This window comes from Bicyclus anynana, chromosome 19 (assembly GCF_947172395.1).
Source record: "Bicyclus anynana chromosome 19, ilBicAnyn1.1, whole genome shotgun sequence".
Lineage (NCBI taxonomy): Eukaryota > Metazoa > Arthropoda > Insecta > Lepidoptera > Nymphalidae > Bicyclus > Bicyclus anynana.
Window position 1 is genome coordinate 7,635,175 of NC_069101.1, and position 24,994 is coordinate 7,660,168.

The 24,994-nt window shown below is 35.1% G+C and overlaps 1 protein-coding gene across 2 annotated transcripts in view; it reads left to right on the forward strand.

Moving 5' to 3' along the window:
• LOC112048898 (protein gustavus) overlaps window positions 1-24,994 on the forward strand; it is a 133,504-nt gene that overhangs the window by 24,126 nt on the left and 84,384 nt on the right. The window contains exon 1 of one of the 2 annotated variants that reach the window (XM_024086609.2): window positions 46-618. The exons of the other annotated variant lie outside the window; for it this stretch is intronic. Within the exon in view, the coding sequence (XP_023942377.1) occupies window positions 551-618 (68 nt within the window). The 5' untranslated portion in view covers window positions 46-550. Of the gene's footprint in view, window positions 1-45; window positions 619-24,994 lie in introns of those variants that run through there. 2 annotated transcript variants of the gene reach the window in all.

The following is a 24,994-nucleotide window of genomic DNA, read 5'->3' on the forward strand; positions in this document are numbered from 1 at the left end:
GGGGGCGGGCGGAGAGCACGCGCGCCACTGGACCGAAGCGCTCCCGACGACGTCAGTTCAAATCGGAGCGACGCACGAGCCGAGCGCTCCGCTGCGTCACGCGCTCGCCTCGCGAACCAACCCTTAAACGTAGCCCGAGTCGCCGCGACCGCCGATCTCGAGTTTTTCGGCCCCCCGTCAAAAAGTTTATCGACCCTACGTCGCTATAACAACCCTTATTCTTTTCCATTCAGTCGGTCGCTCCCTCTAATTATGGACTCCCCCTGAACTTTGTGAAATCCTCTCCACTTTTTATTGCTTTATTATTTTTATTATTATACGACTTCTCGTGTTACGATCTGTTTTTGGATCCGTACATAAAGTATAGGAAGCTGTGGATCGGTTTGTGGAACAGTTTTGCATCGCCGTTATCTGTAATCAGGTCAATTAGGCGTATCCTAACCATGACACTGCGTTGACATTGCCGTGCCCGTGTGTATACAGTGGATGTGAGTGCCCACGGACTGAGGAGCGGCCCGGTGCATGGTGGCGTGAGGGCCCGCCGCAGCGGATGTGCACACCGCTGCCGACTTGGTGGTTCGTGCCGGCTGGAATGCCAGCTGCTCTTGACCTAACTAGGTAACCGTATAGCTTGGATGTGCCCTTTTCTTAATACGCTTACCAGTAAATTAACCACAATATATTTTTTTTTTTAAAGAATATTTGCCATATTTTTTATAATATGACCAATATTCCCATTCCCCTCCAACTAGTCCGGAAAGACTGTGCTAGGAGTCGGTACGACAAAAGACCAACAGGGTGAGGATTGCACCACCATCCCTCGGTGATGAATTCAACCGCTCTTACCATTGAGCTATAATATTATACCTAGTGAATCTTACGCCATTTAAAACTTCAGCGATACAGGGATATAGGTATATCTTCCCGAAGAATAATAAGTCCTGGATATTATAATGGCATGCGTATGCAGTTTATATCCAGAAAGATAAAACAAAAACATCAGGGAGAATCTACCATCGCACTGCAAGACATCGGGTGGGTTTTCATCCCTATTGTTGATGTTTTTAGGACTCGTTCAAAACGCTTTGTCTTTTCTCATACGTACGACTAGGGTTTGGAATATCCTTCCCAAGTAAGTTAAGATTCTCGTAACTTGGGTGTCTTTAAAAGAAAGACTTACTTATCGAAAAATGTATTTTTTTACACTATTATGCTAATTTTTATAAATATATCGTCGTGTTTAAGAATACTACATTTTAGCTTAGTGTGGGCTAAACGAGAATCGTACTCGTCAAGCAACAAAGTAACAACATTGTTCGAGAGATCAAAACATAATTAAGATTCGTGATTAAATTTTTCATCTCAAAATATTCCACAATAACGTAATGCTTGACGTAAATACTTAATTAGAGTTAATGACGTCAGTTGCTGTAAATATGAATCTAGTCCAGTTGAAATGTTTTGACTTCCTCAAACAAATACATGTTTAGGTATTTACGTAGGTATACATAAACAATATGGAGTGATAACAACGTCAATCATACCATACTCGTACCAAATGAAATGCATTTATATATTGTTACATCGGTGTGCAAAGAACGACTTAGATACTGAATTCATTTGTGTTAAATCTCAGTTTGTTCAGAACATATGTTCAATAAACCTATGTTCTAAACTGCTTATTTGGTCCAGTGATTTGGAGCAGCTTATGTAGCTTCGGATCAGGAGGTCCTGATTTTGAGTTCTGGGGCGGGCTATGAAATTCTGAGCTTTTATGGCTGCTTTCTGCTATGGGGTTAGAGTAGACTGAAAATAATGATGACCATATTCTACTAAACATAATTGTATAAAACTATTTATTTTGACATTATCCACTTTCACTGCAATAACATTCGGCTCACTGCTGAGCTCGAGTCTCCTCAGAATGAGAGGGGTTAGGCCAATAGTCCACCACGCAGGTCCAATGCGGATTGGCAGTCTCAGACAGAGAATTAAGAAAATTCAATAAGCCGGTTTCCTCACGATGTTTTTCATCATTTTGAAATTATTTTTTATAAATTCTGAATGATTCCATGACTCTAGGTAAACATAGGGATAATAGTATTGTGTACATCATTATCTTTGTTTGCATTTCACGAACAATTCACTAAATGTTTCCATTATAACAATGACAATATTTTTGAAAAAGTAACAAATAAATCCATATTTGCATTTATATCACTTGAGATTTCCTTAAGTATGAAATCTTGGAACTAATTTTATAAATATTTTCATATTGAGCTATTGAGTTTACTTTATATGTCATGGACCTTCGATAAGCCAGTTGTTTATCAGTAACTTAATAGCTCCTACGATTGTCAATCTAAATTTTGTACGACGGTATGGCATGTAATAATAATAAAGTCTAAAATATACTAATAATTTCTTAATATACTAAAACTATAAGCACATTAATATGTCGTTACCGATTTGAATCAGTGTTTAATGTGCTAAATTTACTCTAAACAATCATTTTTCCGCACTGAGTGATTTGTTAATTTAAACGATTTAATTTGCCGAGACACCTTGCGGTTGAAATATGATGTAATTAACGAACCGTGGTTTCAGTAATTAGTGCTTGTTATACTTAAACGTTAGACAACCAAAACAATAACAACAGAAGCAGTAGTCAAATACCTATGAAAATAGCCGTCGCCTTTATGATTAACAGCTTGTAGACTATGACATCATACAAGACGCGATCTAAATGGATTTATTTAAATACAATAGGATGACAAAAAAAAACAAATCAGTACGCGCAGATGCCTCTGTAAGGTCATCTTGAGGGCCACGAGCCCTAACGCTAATTGCAAATACTCTCTGCACGCGTCAGCGTTAAGCGTTAAAAAAAAAAATATTTTGTTCGACTACAAAATCTGCACACTCTAAAAATAGCTAAATTGACGAACGTCAGACATAATAATATAAATATAAAAAATAATAATAGACACTATTTTTGACCTAAATTAAACAGAGTTTAAGGCAGCAGCATAATATATTATATTGTTTAAACTATTTTTCGTCATCTATTTTAACAAGTGTATACTACAAAAGCTACTACTACTTGTAAAGATAGATCCCTTTAGTATATCATATTCACAGTCATAAAATATTCATAAGTACATGGTACCTACTCGTAACTTTGTGTGCAATTTTCATCCAGATCTGGTAAATAGTTTTTGTTTGTGAGCGAGTTAGTTTCATGAGCGTCAAGTAAGTAAGTAGTCTGATGCGATAACATGGGTGGCACATGCAAATAAATATTATGTACAAGTTATATATTTACTTATAATACGTGAACAATAGTGATTAATATAATAGATTGACGCTGAAAGCGAACATCTGAAGTTCGTGGCCTTGTTTATGACTTATAGAAATTACAATTGTAATTATATATACGGAAGCCTTGTCTTTCAGAGGCTGTAAATATTAATGATTTAGTATATTATATTTCCGGTACAACACGGTCTAGACCAATTAAAATACCTAGTCTTATTATGTCTCATTTTAAAATGATTAACGACGTTTCTACCAGTTTTATGATTGCATTAGTAATGCAATTAATTTTATGTTTGTAAAATATATTTGTTAAGTAGTACTAATCACAAATACATAGTGTTAAATACACAAACATATAATTATGTGGTGTGTAATTGAGTACAAGTACCTAATTAACAATTTATCGTAAAAAATTTTGTACTTTAACACTAAAACCAGTGATAGATTTATGGTCAGGAATAGCATGTAAGCTATTTTTTATCCCGACATTCCACGGATGCACAATCTAGATCTAGGTACTCATGTAAAATGGCGAAGCACAGATACGGTATAATATTAGTTTCTGTTGTTACTGTTTCAAGACTGATTCAACATAACTTCTCCGTATTGAACGGGACGCACGTTCGCAAAATCCTATAAATAATAATTAAAACGACGACACCCATGCCATGAATATGAATCATAACAACTATGGTCAACATTAGGCGTCCCAAAAGAGTGGCAGTAAATCGACTAGCGATGAAGTCATGGCATCAGAGCGCAAGCAAGCCCATATTACCGGACGTTTATATTCAACGAGCCGCGCCACCCACGTCGTTTAGACGCCTCACGGCTGCTGCGGAATCCGAGATGTTTCTTGTAATTCTTCAATTAAATGCTCTCTCATACCCTTTCATAAGCTTTGGCTGACGCTTTGGTGCCGTTTTTTGTACACTCCATTGATTAGTTTGGGTGTTTAAATGCTCTTTAAAGGAGAATTCTTGCCTAAATACCAATAACAACATGCGATATATCATTGGATCGTATTTTCTGTGTACTTTAATTATTTAATAATAAAGTCAAAAGTTCCTAGTTGCTGTGTGAAAAAAGTTATGTTATTAGGTATGTCGTCGAAGATGAGGCGAACAAAGGTGGCTAATTGTCTTAACTTCATTTAGTCGTATAGTAAACAACGAAAGTTATTTAATTTAAACCAAAAATACCTAAATATTGTCTACAATGATGAGTTGTATGTTTAAGAAGTGTAAAAACTATACGTCTCTTCTCATCCAGCACGCTGGCCCAATGCGGATTGACAGACATCACACACCTTAGAGAATTAAGAAAACTCAAACTCAAAAGACACGTGATATTTAATTTCTAAAATGTACATATGTTTACGGATTTGAACCTACGCCCTCTGGATTGGCAGAGTTCGTATCCACTAGGCTATCACAGCTCTTTTAAAATAACTAGAATTCCTAGACCACGGCGTCAAGAAAGTCATCAAGCAAAGAGCATCTTCACTGAATAAAGTATTGTAATGTAATTTCAAACAAGTGTAACTCTCAACTTATATTTCAAAAGACGTATCCATTTCAGTCTACTGAGTCCCCAAGGTAAACTATCATATTAACTTTGGTCAATGTAAACTTTTACTTACCTAACAAGTTTATTTGTCGGTTTTTGGACGTGAACTTAGATACAGAAAATTTTGTAGTCTATTATGATGTCGCTATTTTATGGGAGCCGTGATAGCCCAGTGGATATGACCTCTGCCTCCGATTCCGGAAGGTGTGCGTTCGAATCCGGTCCGGGGCATGCACCTCCAACTTTACAGTTGTGTGCATTTTTACGTGTCCCAAATGGTGAAGGAAAACATCGTGAGAATATCTGCATACCAGAGAATTTTCTTAATTCTCTGTGTGTGTGAAGTCTGCCAATTCGCATTGGGCCAGCGTGGTGGACTAATTGGCCTAACCCCTCTCATTCTGAGAGGAGACTCGAGCTCAGCAGTGAGCCGTATATGGGTTGATAATGATGATGATGATTTTATCTGAAATATTTCGAGTTGTTAACATCATAATTGACGGAGGCTCTTTACGGAATAAATCTGAATCTGTCGAGTTATTTGCTAACTCGGTGTCTTTTGGAGGATTAGGATATACGAGTAGCGCTATTCTGTAACGGAATCAGTGTCACCAATTCGTCTCTATTTCTCTCTATCTAACAGAGACAGAGAAAGATAGAGACGAATTCGATATTAATGCCGCTACTTATTACTATTTGCTTTTTTTTTACATTGCAACTTCATTATGGCGAAATACTATGGAAACCATTAAATCTCAAAGGATATTGCGAACTTATTCGAAATTTATTTTCAGAAAGCGACCTAGTTAGCGAATACAGGTATTGCTGTTTTTAGTTAAATACCAAGTATATAATTTAACCAAAAAGTTTTCTTTAATACCTGTAACCTACTCGTACAATAACCGTTATTGCTTTTGTAAACAGAAATTAAACTCACCCACATCATGAAATGAATTCGAAAAGCAATGTAGGTCAATAATGAGCTGTGGAGCCAGCAAATTAGCATTGTTATGCTCATATTCGAGCAATTTATATTGGAAAGAAATACCTACAACCTATAATCGAATGAATCGCTACATCGCAATTGAAAATTTCAATAAGGTTTATTTTTTGTATTCGTACTTGGGTATTTAATTTTTTTGTTAAACAAAGGAACATAGTTATTAAAAATAGTATTTTAATTACCCAATTTACCATTAAATTGATACTTTTAAAATATAAAACTTTGTGGAAAATAGTCTTCATCCGTTGAGTGAAGGACTTTTTTTAATTCGGATTTTGTATTTTACTCTTAATTTACTATCAAATAAATCTATATTAGCTATACTAACATTATTAAGACGTAAAGTTTTTTGAGGCTGTAGGTAATCGTTGGATCTACTGAACCTATTTTGAAGATTCTTTTACAAATAGAAATCATTATTTGCTAGTGTCACAGGCTATATTTTACCTCCGTATTCCTATGGGAACGGGAACTAAGCAGGTGAAATCGCGAGCGAGCACAGACAGTCTTCATTGTGTGGCTTTGGAAAAAGTGGTAAACTTTTGAACACACTTCACTTATTCCTATCTAACTGTATTTAATTTTCCCTTTGACTATTTTAAAAAAAAAGTTTACTCAACACGGAAACTCCCCATGGTATCCAAACTTTTATAACATTAAATAAACATAATACTTAATGGGGTGTGTTAGACACTGCTTTCGAAACTTCTTTTGTTTGCTAAGAAAAAGAAGTCTTGTAAAAGCATTCAAATCTTTTGATGTTATAAATCTGCCTGCTTGTCGGTATTCCACAAGATCTATTTCGTACATTGTGCTCGGGAACTCTTGGATTTCTCTTCTATTCTTTTGAATGACAGACATCTCAGTGTCTTGCACCGTTATGTAGTCAATAAATTGATCTGCTTCATTTCGTGACGTGGAAATAATACTTATAAAAAAAATAATAAGCAAGAGATTAAAAAAATGTAGTACAACATTCGTAGATATTCCCTATAAATAGGTAATTAATTCTGTATGGGCTTGCAGGCTTGCTTGCAGAATTGTAAACTCTTTTATATATCTTCTATCTTTTATATATAAAATTTATTTTTATTTTGATAAAACTTTTCAAAATATTTTTAGCATTGTATTAAAACGTCTTTTATCTATTCAAAAGGATTTTTTTATTTGTTGTGATTTGATAAAAACATGAGATTTTTGGAATCTTTAAAAAGAGAACCTTAGTCACATTGTAGTGAATGTAAAACCAAACAAATGTAACGTAGACTTATCTCTAAAGAGTCATCTCCATTGTAGTCTGCTACAAGTCCCAGAGGTGCTGTCTGGCATCGACCAACTTCATTCCCAGCTCAGACAAAGATTCTATATCTTCTTACGATATTGTGTACTTATATTATGTAGAGCTTGGTATTAAATACATTACTTATGCATACAAAATTACTTATACATAACTTACATTACTTAAGTACCTAAATGTTATACTCAGAGGCACAATTATCCGCCCTCTTTAATACGACGCGAGTATATTAAAGTGGGCGGATAATTGTGCCTCTGAGTATATTATAGAAATGACACAAAATATATTTTTTCTTAGTATGAGACCCGGCATTATGAACATAATACCCTCATCTGTGATTTATTTGTGATAATTAATAAATGATAGAAAATATATTCACATTGACACATTGCAAATAGGTTGCCTAGTGAATGTATATTTTTTTTAATATTTTATTAAGGCCTATTAATAAAAATATATCTAGTACATAAGTATTATTAATCAATGTATTTAATTACAAAAGTTAAACAGTAAGTATTTAGCGGTAGCTTATTATGATTTGGACCTTAAATCCACAATATTCAGACCCGTATTAGCGGGCAATTTCCCAAATACTTTAACTTTATTTTTAGAAAAGATAAGCATCCCAAAGGGCTTTCAAAGTTAGTTATTGTTTCATTAATTATCCTCGAAAATATGCTTACAATTCCTTTAAATGCTTGGAGGCAATTGCCTACTAAACAAAGGCCTACCAATAACCGTTAATGCTAGCCACCCACGGTCTGATACACCTACATGCCTGTTGCGCTGCTGGCATGACGTCCGGTAAAACTCATCGGGTGTTGCTCGCGGTGTGCATGACGGCTCAACTTGAAGCGATTCTGACTCAAGTCGAAGGAGACTCGAGCTCAGCAGTGAGCCGAGTATGGGTTGATAATGATGATGATGAAGCCTTGACTACAATCTCACCTGATGGTAAATGATGATGCAATCTAAGGTGGAAGCAGGCTAACTAGTTAGGAGTAGTTAGTAAATCACACCTTTTTCGGTTTCTGCACGACAACGAACCGTAACCAGGTTTTACCGGACGTCATGCCGGCAGCGCTGCAGGCATGTGGGTATATCGGACCGTGGGTGGCTAGCATAAGAAAAGCACCAAACGACCGGCTAATATACCTACTTCTATAGGTACGTACGAGAAGGTACCTTCTAGGTACATACTTGTATTACGCCAATTCATGGAACTCCTGTAATTTAACATGAAAGCATTTCGTAAGTGGATGTTAACACGCGAGTTCTCCCCAAGACCCATTGATTACGTTAAATGTGTAATTTACTTTTGGTTGGATTGTTGTTGTTTGACAATTTTATTATCACCGTTATTGTGGTCGGCGGCGGCGCTTGTTGTCAAAATTATGGTTGTTTTCAGTGACGATGAGTTAATTCACTTGTATTCTTGTTATGGTTAAGTATTCACGGTATATCTATTATAATATCTGTAGATGTTTAATCATTTAGAAGCCAATCTGTTTTATAAAAAAGAATATTGGGGATAGTACATGTTCATTCATATGTTGAAACAATAACTATGTCTATTTCAATTGAAACAATCATTATAAATAATTGAAGTAATAATATTACTTACCAATATAAAAACACTAGAGTTTGTACGGATGGCTGAACGGATTTGGCCGCAATTTTAATAGGAAATACTCTGGATTAGATTGGTTGGATTGGTTTATAGTCTGTAGGCTACTTTTTATCCCGAAAAATCCAAGTTCATCGCGGAATTTGTAGAAAACTGAAGGCTTTCATTAATATAGTTAAAAAAAAAACATTAATAAAGTAATATATTTTAGTATCGCTCTTGCAATAAAGCTTGTAATAGATTCTTTCTTTGTGTAGCGTAGTCACAATTTAAAGTTAAAAACCGTATATCCCCAAAATTTTGCGTTAAAAATCAATATTTTGAATGTTTTAAGTAGGTAACTCACCAAATACACGCTAAGTTACGTGAAGTTAGGCCATTTATTGCAACTACTTCTAGACCATTTATTAAACGGCTGGGACTTAGTAAGCGTAAAACTATGAAACTAATGCTACTAAACCTCATTCCGCTGCATTCTACATTCAGTATACAAAATGCCAAACTAGGTGTAAGCTAACTTTGTTGAAAAAAGAAGACTTATTGTTTTAGGCTGCATGAATGTAAATGTTTTATGCCCTCAGAGTTCTAAGGTGAGATTCACCTTAAAGACAAGTTAGGTACTGAAACAACTTTTTGTGACAAGACCAAGAATATTTTTTTAAATAAATAAATGGTATTCGATTTTAAAAACCAAGGAGTTTTCAATTTAAAAGATTTAAATATGACAGGAACAGTGCTTTTAGTGCAGCCCTCGTATTTTACGTTTAATTATGACGATCACAATTTCATCAGTAAGATGGAAGCGTGCTGACTTAAACGATTTTTTAAACTAATCTACTGGATTTGTATTTAAATGGAAATGGCAAGTTTTGTCAATTTTTAACCGATGGAACGAGATAATGTACCACGCAATTTGTAAGACATTGTGGCTGTGGTACCACCTTACCTGTACCTTACCTGGTAACCCCAATAAATACCAGAATCAAGAATTTTCGTAAATAAAAAAGTTAAACGTCTCATCTAGATGCAGCTGCTCACGGAAAATTAACTTGATAGTAATTCTTTTTTTTTTATTCCTTTACAAGTTATCCCTTGACTAGGTAAAATCTCACCTGATGGTAAGTGATGATGCAGTCTAAGATGGAAGCGGGCTAACTTGTTAGGAGGATGAAAATCCACACCCCTTTGGTTTCTACACGGCAACGTACCGGAACGCTAAATCACTTGGCGGTACGTCTTTACCGGTAGGGTGGTAACTAGCCACGGCCGAAGCCTCCCACCAGCCAGACCTGGACAAATTAAGAAAATCTCAATCTGCCCAGCCGGGGATCGAACCCAGGACCTCCGTCTTGTAAAACCACCGCGCATACCACTGCGCCACGGAGACCGTCAAAAAATTTCAATTGTAAAAATGTTCCACATATCCTGGGCCACAATAAAGTGTTGTCTCAAAAAGTTTATATTATTAGGTGAAAGACATTAAAGATTCCCATTTCAAAGTAGCGCACGTCCGCTGTCCCGATTCCACGAACCGTCAACAGTTTATCTCAGAGTTCACTGCACTAGATGGTAAACATGTAGCGGACTGCGGCTGTCACAGGGCCGAGTGCCCACGTCCGGGCACTTGGCCGCACTTGTGCCCAGATCTATGGGCGGCGCCAACGATAAATGACCCATAACGTTAACGCAATGATGTTTTATATTGCTTACGTGTTGCCAAATAATCTATACTAATATTATAAAGCCGTACCGTGATAGCCCAGTGTATATGACCTCTGCCTCCGATTCCGGAGGGTGTGGGTTCGAATCCGGTCCGGGGCTTGCACCACCACATGGGTTATGCCACACATCGCAGTGTATACTGGAGATATTGTGATATGTGGCATAATTTCGAAATAAACGCATTTTTCTTTCTTTTTTCCACAAAGTTTTCAGTTGTGTGCATTTTAAGAAAATAAATGTCACATGTCTCAAACGGTGAAGGAAAACATTGTGAGGAAACCTGCATAATAATACCAGAGAATTTTCTTAATTCTCTGCGTGTGTGAAGCTTGCAAATCCGCATTGGGCCAGCGTGGTGGACTATTGGCGTAATCTCTGGATCTACTGAACTGATTTTGAAAATTCTTTTACCACTTTAAAGCCACGTTATTTGCGAGTGTCATTAGATATTTTATCCCCATTTTCCCACGAGAACGGGGACTACACGAGTAAAAACGTGAGGTGAATACTATTACCTTATATAGGTTTACTTAGAATATAATCACGGTTTATCCAAGACTAAACTACTTTCACGAATAAAATTCAAAATCGATCCTTATTAATTAACGGAGAAATTCGCGATTGTATTTATGAATTTTGTTTTCAGGAATCAGGAACACTTATTTCAACTAGTCCAATATATGCAAGTAGTCACTACCCCTATAATCTAAAAGCTAGATCCTGAATAATACTGAGAGGGAAAAGACATATGCTCTCATTTTTCACATGCGTAGTAAATGTAGAAGTAATAGGAAAACGGTAATAAACAAACTCATAATTTATACTAATACTAGCGGACGCCCGCAATGTTATCCGCGTGGTATATAGTTTTTCATAAATCTCGCGGGAACCATGGGTTTTCCGGGAAAAGTAAAGTAAGTCTATGTATTAATCCAGCGTTAAATCTATTTCCATTCCAAATTTCAGCCAAATAGCTTCAGTAGCCGCAGCGCAAAGTAGGAACAAATACACACTTACCCATAAACTTTCGCCTTTATAATATTAGTGTGACGTGATTACATTTTTATACCTAACATTTTCTACAATATTTTTATGCAGTGTGGTTTAGAATTTGATCATCTAATTCACAGTGTAAACAACGTGAAACGTATTATTTATAGCGATGGAATTTATCGTGTTTCCTATTTCAAAGCGTCGACGGCCTAACTCACGGACTTGTCCACGTGATCGTTGCTACGTCTATACATACCTAGAAACACATAAGGTTATATTATGTCAACTGATGATTAAGGTTAATAATAGAAGCAATTTACTACCTAATCAAATTCCTTGAGATGTTACCAAACGGTACATGGCAGACAATATATCGGGCTAATGTATGCAACAAGAATACTTTTGAAGTATAAAGTATGTTATGAAGAACTCTGATATTTTAAGAGTCGCCTTTGGGCTTCGGCCCATATGTTGAGAAGACCAACCTCAACAATAGCCTAGTTAATTTAGCTGCTTAATTGATAAAATAAAATTATTCGATGTCCCAGTTGAAATTCGTTATTAAAGCACGTTCACAATCTCATTATTGTTTTTTTACCTGATTTACTTTGAATAGTGCGCTCAGGAATTCTCTTAATAATCCTCCTTTCTACCACAAAACAATAACGGAACGGTGTGGCATTCGATTAGAATTTCTGGGCAATCGTCACCACAAAATAAGTCATCATTGCTTTCTATCACACATGATTGTAGACAAGCGACAGTTTTAGCGTTTTCTATGTTCCGTATTGTAAACAATCGCAAGTTACAAAAAACCTGCTTAGCAATAACTACGAGTATACTTATTGCTTTTACTAGTGCATACAGGGTAGTACAGCGTAGAACTTAGGCGCCAAATTAAATAATTTAGTCGTGTTAGTATACAAAATGTCGTTAAACATCGGTTTGCCACAATTTCGCTAGTTTTTCTTTAACATATAAGGCTTAAAAGATTAAAGGTTGCCTCCCCAACGTGGATTAAAATAGTAGATTGTTATACAAGGGGCTAAAAAGACCCATTATATACGAGGTATTTTTAGGGCCCGAGACGTAAGGCGAGGACCGCCTAAATAGAAACCGAGTTTATAATGGGTTTAGCCCCACGTGTTACACTCTGCTTTTCACTACGATTGCGAGAAAATAAAATAGTTTAGTTCAATATTCAATGATTTATTTTAATTAAAAATTAAATGTACCAAGTCTACAATTTTGGATATTAAGGGAGATGCTTTTACCCGGTAACATTATTTCCGACTACTGTGAAGATGAATAATTAGTATTGAAGTAAACGTGGGAGATAATAGTTTAAAAAACTCCTTTCGTAAGTGAATCGATTCGTTGTTGTTTTCTTCACTTATTAAATTTTTCGTAGGTAAGTATTTAAGTAAGTGCGTCTTGACTTTGATGGTAACACATTGAAAAGTTCATCCATCTCCAAATTAGGATCACCATTCTCACTAGATGAAGACAATAATAACAATTATTATTGTTGAAAAATATGTAAGATACGGTCACAAATTTACAATGAATATCTGAAAAAAATCAAGTGTGTATTATTCACGCCAATTGTTTTTTAAATTCTCGCTTTTTAATTTTATTTTTTTCACATGAGATAAAGGCAAAGGTATTACACCGTAAAGGATGTCCCATGTCTTTAAATCTCGCTCTATTCGCAACTCAATAAAAATTAAATAAAAAAATAAACGCGTTCCACAGACAAGAACGCTGCATTTCATTCCAAATTAAAGTTTTTTATTTATTTTTCAAAACAATCGGGGCCTTATCTAAAATGATTCTATTTTCGAATAAAACCTCCTCCGTTTTATAGTAGGCTAGTACTCGGCTAGTACTCGTAACAGACAAGAATTAAAAAAATAAAATTACTATAGCCCCTAGAGGCTAAAATGCTAGCCCCGCTGTGGAGTGGTAATATGACAGTGTTATTGAGCAAGAGTAGTAAAAATATTATTTAACCTAGGCCTTCGACATTCTAGAAAAAATATGTTTGGTATTTTCAAGTATTTTTTATTTATTTTATTTTGAAAGAAAACTGATAAAATAACAATATAAAAAGTGAAATATAGCCAATTAAAAGTTTTCTTAAATTATTTAATCATAACTTAAATTCTGGTAAACATCGCCATGAAACGGATGAGGCAGCAATAAAACTTGAAGATTTATTCCGCGACCGTGAGTTTACTGGTAACAGTCCATTTTAGCGTGCCATTAATTTTATATTACATCAACCCGTAGCTGGTGCAAACAGGGTTGTTTCCAGGCGCCGCATCTAAAACTGTTCCTGGTAATAAATAGAAACAGAAAAGAAGAAAAATTTAATAAATATACCCGGACAATTTTCAAAACAAGCAAAAGTTAAAAATTACGTAATTGTTGATTATCTAAAACCGTTCCTGGCAATAAATAGAAACAGAAAAAAAGAAAATTTTAATAAATATACCCGGACAATTACATAAAAAAATACTTCAGTAAGTAACGGTTATAGTTACGTAGCCTTTTCTATATCACTTCAGCCCTCCAAGAATTTAGATTAAATCTTATGAAACCTGCATCGGTACTTTGTTTCCTGTTAAAATTGCCTTGAGTGTTCAACCTGCGAAAAAGTAAAGACATAATAGTTTTAATAATGCACAAATAAACACCAAAAACCACTTATATAAATCATATCTGATAAATCGAAATTTTAAAACATTAGAATAAGTGGCACATTAACAAAATAGCGCTCGATACCGATCTTTAGCCTTTGAATAAGGCTGTGGGAAGTTGGAGTAAAAAAAAAAAAATATTGCTCGGGCAGAATATACGCGCTGAATTCGTAAGGCTGTAGGCGGTAGTTCGTTAGCGGCTTCCGCGTTCGTCACAGAGGCACACGCCGCCAAGGTTGTGCGAGCCTCTTTGTCTCCGCATTGTGACCACGAGTATTGTTGCCAGCCGTGATACGAGATGAAACGGGACACGACACTGAAACTGGGACGGTGGAGAGAAAGCGTTGCCTAAATACATTACAAAATGGAATGGCTGTTCGCGAACTTTGACTATAAAGTATGTAATGCAAACGTACTTTGTTTTATAAGTTTTTTTTATACTTAGCCACAGACTGAAGAATGGTACAGAATGAGTCTTTGCAAACCCCTAAAAAAAGTCACGCGTGGCGTCTCCTTGACATCATCATCATCATCATCATCATCATCATCATCATCATCATCATCATCATCATCATCATCATCATCATCATCATCATCATCATCATCATCATCATTATCATCATCATCTTTATCAACCCATATTCGGCCCACTGATGAGCTCGAGTCTCCTCTAAGAATGAGAGGGGTTAGGCCAATAGTCCACCACGCTGACCCAATGCGGATTGGCTGACTTCACACACGCTTAAAATAGACTATATATGGAAGAATATGCAAACATATACATTTTTATATTAATCCCTGTTTTATAATACGAGTAATATTTTGGTATAATAAAATTACAATAAAGATAAAATCGGTCTGTCACTGGAATAATACTATTATTATTCATCAAAATGTTCATACAATTAAGGTGATAAGCTTTTATATATTCCGTTTGGTTTATGAATATTTAATTGTAGAACAAAACACAATAGTAGATTTAATAATGAATCACTTTCATTTGTTATGAAAAACATTATAAAATATCTTTAAAACATAATAGATAAATTTAAGTAAAATAATATGAAGAAAAAACATCGTGTGTGAAGTCTGCCAATTGGGCCAGCGTGGTGGAATATTGGCCTTACCTCTCTCATTCTTAGATGAGACTTGTGCTCAGCAGTGAATAAAGGTTATTCTCCTATTCCTACTTCCATCCTACCCTACCCCTACCCGTACCCTACCCCTAACCTAAAAGAACTCCGTAAAAACCATCGTCGTATTTGAAAGAATATTCTAAAAAAGAATCAACTAAATCGGTTCAGCCGTTCTCGAGATTAACGCCTAGAAACACATTTAGCGATTCACTTTTCACACACGTAAAGAATTAAGAAAATTCTCAGGTATGCCGGTTTCCTCACGACGTTTTTCCTTCACCTTTTGAGACACGTGATAGTTAATTTACAAAAGTGTACAAAAATTAAAAGTCTACAGTAAATACGCAGCAGCTAGCAACACTAGCATAGAATCACAAGTTTTACTGGGATGTGTACATTTATTTAAGAAAATATTCGTGTACCTAATTTTAAATATATCCTAGTAGAAACTATCCCGTTTTCAATAAAAAAAAGTGCGTAAATTAGAGATCTTTAAGAAACACACAAGAGCTGACAACACTAGCCAACAGAGACTGCGGCCTTGAGCGCGGCGACCGAATCAAGAAATTCCGTAACGAAAATAAACCTAACACCCAAGCAAGTCAACACATTTCGACGTTATCATATCGACTCAACTGGACAAGTGGTTTGAAACTTAGGGGCAAAACTTATTAAACGAAAGTTCGATTCCAGCTCAAAGAAAATTATTTTTAGTTATTTATTCTTTTCTAAAGAAAAAAAATAAGTAAGTTAATAAAAAAGCATAAGTTGATAAAAAATGCTATGCAATAGCTTTACCGCGGGAGTCACCGAGTGCGACACGTATTTTTTTGTTAGGCCAAAAGGGTACGAAAATTAGAGATCTACAAATAAACACGCAACAGCTGGCAACACCAGTCACGAGACACAAGCGGCGCTGCAAATTGTAGATTCCGCAAATACCATCGAGCCTGACCACAGCTATGGCGACAATTTGGCGAATGCGAACCGCATAATGTAATTATCTTATTAACAATAAATGCCTTGTCTCCTACAGAGGCTGGTATTTTCTAGTTTTTTCTTTCTGTGAAACGAATTAATTAATATTTAATTTAATCGCAATATTCTCGCCTCTGATTAAACACATTCCTTGTGTCGCGCATTATTAACGCAATACACATCTTATTAAAAGTAAATGCCGTTTTTACGCCTGAGTGTGAGGTATTTACTGGATTTATTCTATTAAATAAATAAATGTATATAAATTATAAATATTTAGTTTGTTCATAATATCTTTAACAAATCCACATTAATAAAAGTAAGTATCTGCCTTGTTTGTTTTAAATATAAAACGGAGATAATTAAATTTAGAGGGGACGATATTAGAACAAGAACTAAAACTATAATTAACTAGTTAGCCTATGTAGCTCCTTCGGCGTCTGGCTGTGAAGTATTGAGATTTTCTTTCTGTCGAGAATTTCTCGGAGTTGGGAAATTGGTGTCGGTCATTATCATCTGATTGCAAGCAAGCATGGCCCTTAGCTCGCCTACCTGCTTAGGAGCAGTTTAGTAGATCTAATCTCCAAATTCTCTCCTATAAGGGAATCCTGGTGGCCTATTCACTAACATTGGTCTATTATCAACTTAATTTAATTAACATCAAACCAATTACAACCGCATTTTTCATATTAAATACACAGGTTGTCCCGTAATTAATGGATAAAACGCAAATGGCAGATACACTACATTAAACTAATTTGAATAGTTTATTCTCTTAAAAATCTTAAATCTTGAATAAGATAAAAACATTTTAAAATCAGATAAACAATATAACTTTGTCACCCTAGGGATTTTTTCAAAACTATTCAAATGAGTTTTACATAATTAGTTGGTGTATCTATTATTTGCGTTTTATCCATTGATTACGGGGCAACCTGTATAAGCCGATTTTTAACGAAATTCACAATGTTAAAAACACAATGTCAGTCACAATGTTAAAAACACAACATCAGTTAGCATTAGACTAATATTGAATACGAAATCCTTAACAATAGCTATATGGTAGTTTTCGTGTATATCCACTACAGTCACTCACAATTAGAGAATGACCTGACCCTGTAGTAATAGCCATGAGATAGGCTGATAGATCAAAAAACATTGGAAAAGTATTCCATTTAAATAAAAATAACCGTTAATAATGATCTGTCCCGCCTGAAAAGACTGAGTCTACAGTCGGTTAGAACGGTCAACCTACCTTGTGTGGAATTAATCTCTTTCGTGCGAAACAGGTTAACTAACCCGTAGAGGATTAACACAAATATCGTAAAATAAATATACTAGAACGGATTCTAAACGCGAAAACGTATAAAATGAACCGACTTGACGTTAATACCCCTAACAATTAATTAACTGTATAATTGGATTAATTGGTATCAGTACTTACAGAATACAACGCCCGAATTTAATTAACTAGATTTCTTTTACAGGGCCATATAAAAGCTCACTTAAGTTAACCGTTTTCGCAAAGTACGTACTCGCAAGTACAATAAAAACGGGGACTATACTTTAACTCCATTACCATTTCACTGTGATTTCCTTCATTATTGCAGTTGCCGTTTCATTCTTCTGTAAAATAAATGAATGGCTTATTCAGTCCAAAACTGGGAGGATACAGCCGCGCGAAGTTATAAGTTTTTAAGGGTTTTTATGAATATGAAAGGACCGGCTTTCGGCATCGTTGTATTTAAAAAAAAGATACCAATTTTTTTTTTTTAATTTAGAAATTACTGGCACAGATTTTAAGCCATACCTCCTTTTTTGGCCGCTTAACACTGCATACTATGTTTTTAGCGAGTGTGTGCTTCGTTTTGCTCTATAGTTTTAATATAATGTGAGCCAACAAATTGTTCCGTCAAGTACCATAAACAGTATACTAATAAAAACATTAACAACCCATATTCGGCTCACTGTTGAGCACGAGCCTCCTCTCAGGATGAGAGGGGTTAGGCCTTAGTCCACCGAGCTGGCCCAATGCGGATTGGATTGCGGATTCCTTATCCAAGTTATTTCATTTGTCGTGTAGGAACTAATAATAGTTATAATAAAATACTTTTGCGTCAGTCAGAATAGCGTCTCCTTTACCTGCATTGTTTTAATCTAGTACAAAACACAAGTCAATTTAACTTCTTTCGAACTGCGTTAATATCAAGTCTGGTTTACTACGATGTAAGTTACAAATCGCTCTAATATTAACGTTGATGAATACAGTCTATACTTACCATAGGTTCTCAAAGCAGTTTCACGTCATCAACTCTACTTCTTGTTGCTAGACACCCAACATATTTGTTGTAACTATCGTCATGCATTGAAAAACACTAACGATTGATATTTTTCTGTTGCGCATTTAAATTTATAATATGCTAGCAGAATACCCGCGTAGTTCCTATTCCCTTTAATAATAATAATAATTTAAAGCCACCTGTTGTATGCCGATCTCTTCTTGATGTATTTTTACCTTGTTTTTGTCATTGTGGTGTGCAAATAAAGTATAAATCAAATAATTATTCCCGTGGGTATACGGGAATAAACTATAGCCCATGTTACTGATAATGTAGCTATCCAATGGTTATAGAATATTTAAAATTGTTCTAGTAGTTTCGGAGTATATAAGTAGCAAGCATACAAACTTACCTCCTTATAATATTAGTTTCGTTTGATCATGACTAACTTTTATATGAGTCTTGCTAATTATTATATTTTTTATGAAATAAAACATGCCAAACAAAGCTTTTATAACTACACTGTTATAGGGCTAAAACTAGACGTCATATCAAATACGTATCCAATCCCAGCAATCTACTATTTTCAATTAAAATTCCATTCCATAGCTGAGATTGTGTTGAAAAAATAATCAACTTAACGATATTCTATATACCGAATTCCCACACGTGGTAGTTATCGCACACTTTGGGAATGTCTACCCCACAGCAATAGTAGTAGGTTAGCCGTACGCGTCCCCCTCGTGCGTTGAACCGCCGGTTATATTTAACTACGTCAACACGTGTGCGCTGTGAGCCAGACACGCGGCGAGAGAACAACTACGAACAGCTTGTGTCTTTACTCTCTACAGAATCCTTTGTATCGTGAAATAAATCTGTTCCATCTATCCGTTGGTGTTAAATATAGACTTATTTTTAAATTCTTGATTTTTATAAGAACCTATGGACATTGAAATATTGAATATTCAGTGAAGTTAATGTAATACGAGTATGTAAATAGTGGATACAGAATAGAATAAGTATATTTTATTTGTCCACTTCACGGACATTACGAAATACCACAGTAGTTAATTGAAGTGCAAAGGTATGCAATCATTAGTACCTACGAGTACTTTTAGGTATATAACTATTCATAAATGATGGCTTCAAAAACTCGAAAAAAAATAAGTTGGATGATTGTTTGTTGTTGAATATGTGATTAAATTACATATTTGTTTAATGAAAATGTTTAAGTATATCACAGTAAAATATAATGACATATAGGTACTTTGTTTGTTCACTAAAAGTGATCAAGTTACTGTCCTAAAGCCCATATTAAACAAAATGGCAATGACAACCTCTTCCTTATTTGCAAGTCGGTTTTAATAAGGAGGTCAATCATAACTCGTGGTAATTTCACAATCAATGCACTGTTCATCATATCACCGACTCGTGTCATAGCTGCTTTAAATGCATTTATAAATAATAAATATAATGTTAGAATAAAGTATATTTTGATGATAATAATAATAATAATAATAATCATTTATTTGCAAGAATTATTGTTCTTTACAATATTCAACTAACTTAATAGTTTGCAAATAATATACATACAGTGAAAAAATACAAACAGTCACAATTACTAAAATAAATTAAATAAAATTAAGAGAAAAAAAATAATAATTACAATCAGTCAATTACTAATTCAAAAAGTCACAGTTAAAAAAAAATAACACAAACAGTCATAATTACCAAATTAAACGAGAAAATTATAAAATTATAAAGTTACAGTTACAAAATAATACAAAAATTAGAATTAAAAGTAAGAATGTCATTAAAAAATCAAGTCAAATATTCTTTAAGGTATAATATTCAATAAGCCATTTATTCAATTTATTCAATTTCATAGATAGAGATTTACGAACTTTATATCTGCTAAAAGGTTACCGCAACGAGTTCCGAGCGACAAAATATTTCCTTTACTCGAACACGTTTTCTCTTTTCGAAAGTCTAAAGGTTGCCAATTTAAGCCGAAGAAAGGTTCGCGCGCACACAAACATTTTTAAAAACGGTGACATACAATGCTATTCCGCGTACTTTACCTGAAGATCCACAATGGCGTTCAATGAACCCCATGCACCGCCCACCCGTGTCATTGTAACGTTTGGCGAACACTCTTCTATTGTTGTTCGCTGAGCGCGTTACGCTTTGTGTACAATAACAACGTAGCCGGCTACTTCACCTCCTTGCCAACATTTGAAAAAATCTACGGTGTTATTATCTGTACTAAGAACATCTTTGAGCCCTACGGATGCAAAGACGAGCGAGTGATCATTCAAGACTTATTTATTAGAAGGTGGCTTTGCTTATTTGATACGTCAATAGATTTAAACCATACATGACAATTCTACATGAGCGACTGATAACAACATGTAGCCGGCTACTTCACCTCCTTGCCAACATTTCGAAAAATCTACGGTGTTATTATGTGTACTAAGAGAACATCTTTGAGCCCTACGGATGCAAAGATGAGCGAGTGATCATTCAAGACTTATTTATTAGAAGGTGACTTTGCTTATTTGATACGTCAATAGATTTAAACCATACATGACACTACTACATGAGCGACTGATAACAACATGCATCCGGCTACTTCACCTCTTTGCCAACATTTCGAAAAATCGACGGTGTTATTATCTGTACTAAGAACATCTTTGAGCCCTACGGATGCAAAGATGAGCGAGTGATCATTCAAGACTTATTTATTAGAAGGTGACTTTGCTTATTTGATACGTCAATAGATTTAAACCATACATGACACTTCTACATGAGCGACTGATAACAACATGTAGCCGGCTACTTCACCTCCTTGCCAACATTTCGAAAAATCTACGGTGTTATTATGTGTACTAAGAGAACATCTTTGAGCCCTACGGATGCAAAGATGAGCGAGTGATCATTCAAGACTTATTTATTAGAAGGTGACTTTGCTTATTTGATACGTCAATAGATTTAAACCATACATGACACTACTACATGAGCGACTGATAACAACATGCATCCGGCTACTTCACCTACTTGCCAACATTTGGAAAAATCTACGGTGTTATTATGTGTACTAAGAGAACATCTTTGAGCCCTACGGATGCAAAGACGAGCGTGTGATCATTCAAGACTTATTTATTAGAAGGTGATTTTGCTTATACGTCAATAGATACAATCCATACCTAGATGAGCGACTGACATATCAAAACACAGCCCAAACTACTGTAGATAGTATATAGTTCGCGGCACGTAAGTTGAACCAAAATGGCGGTCATTTGTGCAGGTACAATTATATAGAAAAGTGTTATGCTCCGTGGTTGCCCAGATAATAAAAACATCTTAAAGCCATTACTTTTTCGTTCTTTGTAGAGTTTTCTGAGCACTTCACACTCCTCTTATGAACAACCTTAAAGTTGTTTAACTTTAATTAGCTCTTAGTAAAACTGCAATAATTTGACAAGTAAAATAAATAACTAACAACAAGTGGATAATAAAATAAAAAAAGAAACAGAAACGGAAACGGAATCCAATCATCCTCATATGTACATTGTACCTACAATAAATATTGCATTTAGATTGACATTTGTACTATTACCTAAGTTAAGCTAAGCTTCAAATTCCTATTCGTTATTGAAGTTGGTAGTGCCACTTACGTAACTGCAATCTCACATGAATTTCAGTTCAATTCAATCTGCGATTGCATTTCATATTTATGCCTGCTCTTTATCACAGTAAAGATATTACAAGCAGTATAATAACTCGGCCGTATTTTTGAAATAAATACCTACAGCCGCGCGGTACGTAAACATGTCATAGGGCTGCCCGCATGCAGCAATTTAATTACATTTGCTAACTTTGTGTTTCCACTTAGTTTTGTGATTGTAAATAAACTTTTTTTATATAAACAAATAAAATACTTTGTAAATTGTAGTAAAATGGGAAGTGATAAATAAAAATGCGTGTTTTTTGATTGGTTGATTTAATTAAGGCTGATACTACGTCAATGATCTTGAAGGATTGGTCGTATTCTTAAACATATTTATTTCGGTGATGCCATCTAGGTATTACCTCTACACTACGTGAACAAATAAAAAAAAAGATAAATACCTTCATGAAATTGTAGTGATTTAAAATAGATAATGAAACAATGAACAAACGCACTAATTGTCCCTACGATACGATAGTTCCCCTAGATTTCTCTAGGATGCCATTATCAGATCCTGACATGAAAAAAATGGGACTAACCTGAAAGAATATTCATCCAAACAAAAAAGAAACGGTTTACAAATGACGGAAATATCGCTGTAAATACGATACGATTCTTTTTGGAAGTCGGTTAAAATTCTTGTCACCAATGCCAAGCTGAGCAAAAGTTTTATGAGCTTGCACATTGAAGTGCATAAAATCCGCCATTTTGATTTTTTAAGAACTAAGTTACCCAGTGACACTCGGCCTATCTAGACGAGTCTAATGACATATCATTTATCAGTATGTGTGCTTGGCAAATTTGTTCGTAACACTCCCGAAGGTCGGCGCGGTCCGGGAGGGGGGTAACGATGCCCAGCGCGTACGACTTCACACCCGCGCAGTCCTTTCCTCCCGTCGCCCGCATACAACAACAAGTCATAACATTCAAACACATACTCCTCCTTTGGGCTTCGCCGCAGTCGGGTAACAAAACACAAATGATCCGAGCACAGTCACACAATACATTGTACAAGCAGTCGAGGTTTTAATACAAGCTTATCGTACCTACTGTATCGTGATTCATGAACCGCGTATAGCTACATATTTCAATCGTGTCAATCACTTTCCTTTACTCTATTCACTTTATTTACTAATCCAGATACCTACCTTTATTCTGGAGATAAAAGGAAATACCTTATCCATTAAAAAATACAAGATTATGTACCTACCTACTAATAAGTAAATTTATTTTAAAGTTAACCTTTCAGAGTTTCCAGGTAACTTAAAAAAAGTTATCTCTGGATGGGATAATTTTGAATTCATGCATCCAAAAACGGCACAGTATTTCCTACTGGTCATAATTAAAAAAATCTAATACTATTAATACACTTTACTCTGTTAATACACCGTGCGTTCGTTCGTCACCGCGGCACAGTCGCGACTGTCTTCACCCTACGATCACCCCATGTTCAAGGAGCGTAGGTATAGCTCGCGTTTCGACCTCTAGTATGAAGTCCAACTACTGGTTGTAATATCTTTTCTGTGTCTTTATATAGAAGGTTATTTAAATTAAACCCCATCTGTTTATATTTGCTATAATATTATAGTAGCTTAAGGTTAAAATGGTAATAAGTACTTCTTTACCGTCACAAATGATACCAAGACCCAGGGACGTAACTACCGCGGTATCAGCCGTATCAATGATACGGGGCCCTGGACTACAGGAGCCCTTTTAGGTGTGAAAGCAAAAATTTGTAAAAAGTATTCTTCATTCCCGAAAAAAATGCGGAAATTACAAAAGTAAAAAATACAATACTCTACGGTGAAAGAGTTAGAGTAAACCAAAAATTGAGATTTTTCGGCATTTGATCTCGCTCATCTATAGGGCCTCCAACTAATTTTAATACAGGGCCGATCTAAGGCACGCTACGCCAACCCGCTACTGCCAAGACCCCATGGAAGCCAGGTCTTATCTGATATAGGAAAACTTATATTAGACATATTTCAACGACTAATTCAATGACGAGCTACTTTAAAGATGTAATATGTTCTTTTTTCCTTGAACTCATGAGTTCAACGTCCATAACAATACACAAGCTATTACGACTTGTTTCCTATATATGAAGTATTTTTTCATTTGTCTCCGCCATCTTTATTCTTTTATTTTATAACACAATACATAATTGAATTACAAATCATTTCCGTAAACATCTTAATAAATACATTATTTATATGGTTATTGAAACTCATATAATCATCACTTTGATGAATGTTATAAATAAATCAGTACACATTTATGTATTTAAGTAGCATAAAGTCTATTATTCTGTTTGAAATCACCAATACAATGGTTTTACTCTGCATTTTATTAGCTTCCAGTGAACAGGTTCACACATTACAACCACCAAACCCTATTCAACGGGTAATAAGCTAAAAAAATATAGCCTATTAAAAAAATATATAATTTGAGGTTTTTATCTCAATTTTGTTCCATCTAATCAAAGCTATTCTTGATTTATACATATATCTGTTTTTTATTCATAAATGAAACAATACAAAAAATACATAATTATCGCAAAGAATGCCGAAAATTTAAATTGTACTCCTAGCGTAAACTTAAAGATACCGGAATGGAATTTCAGAATTAACAATCATCATT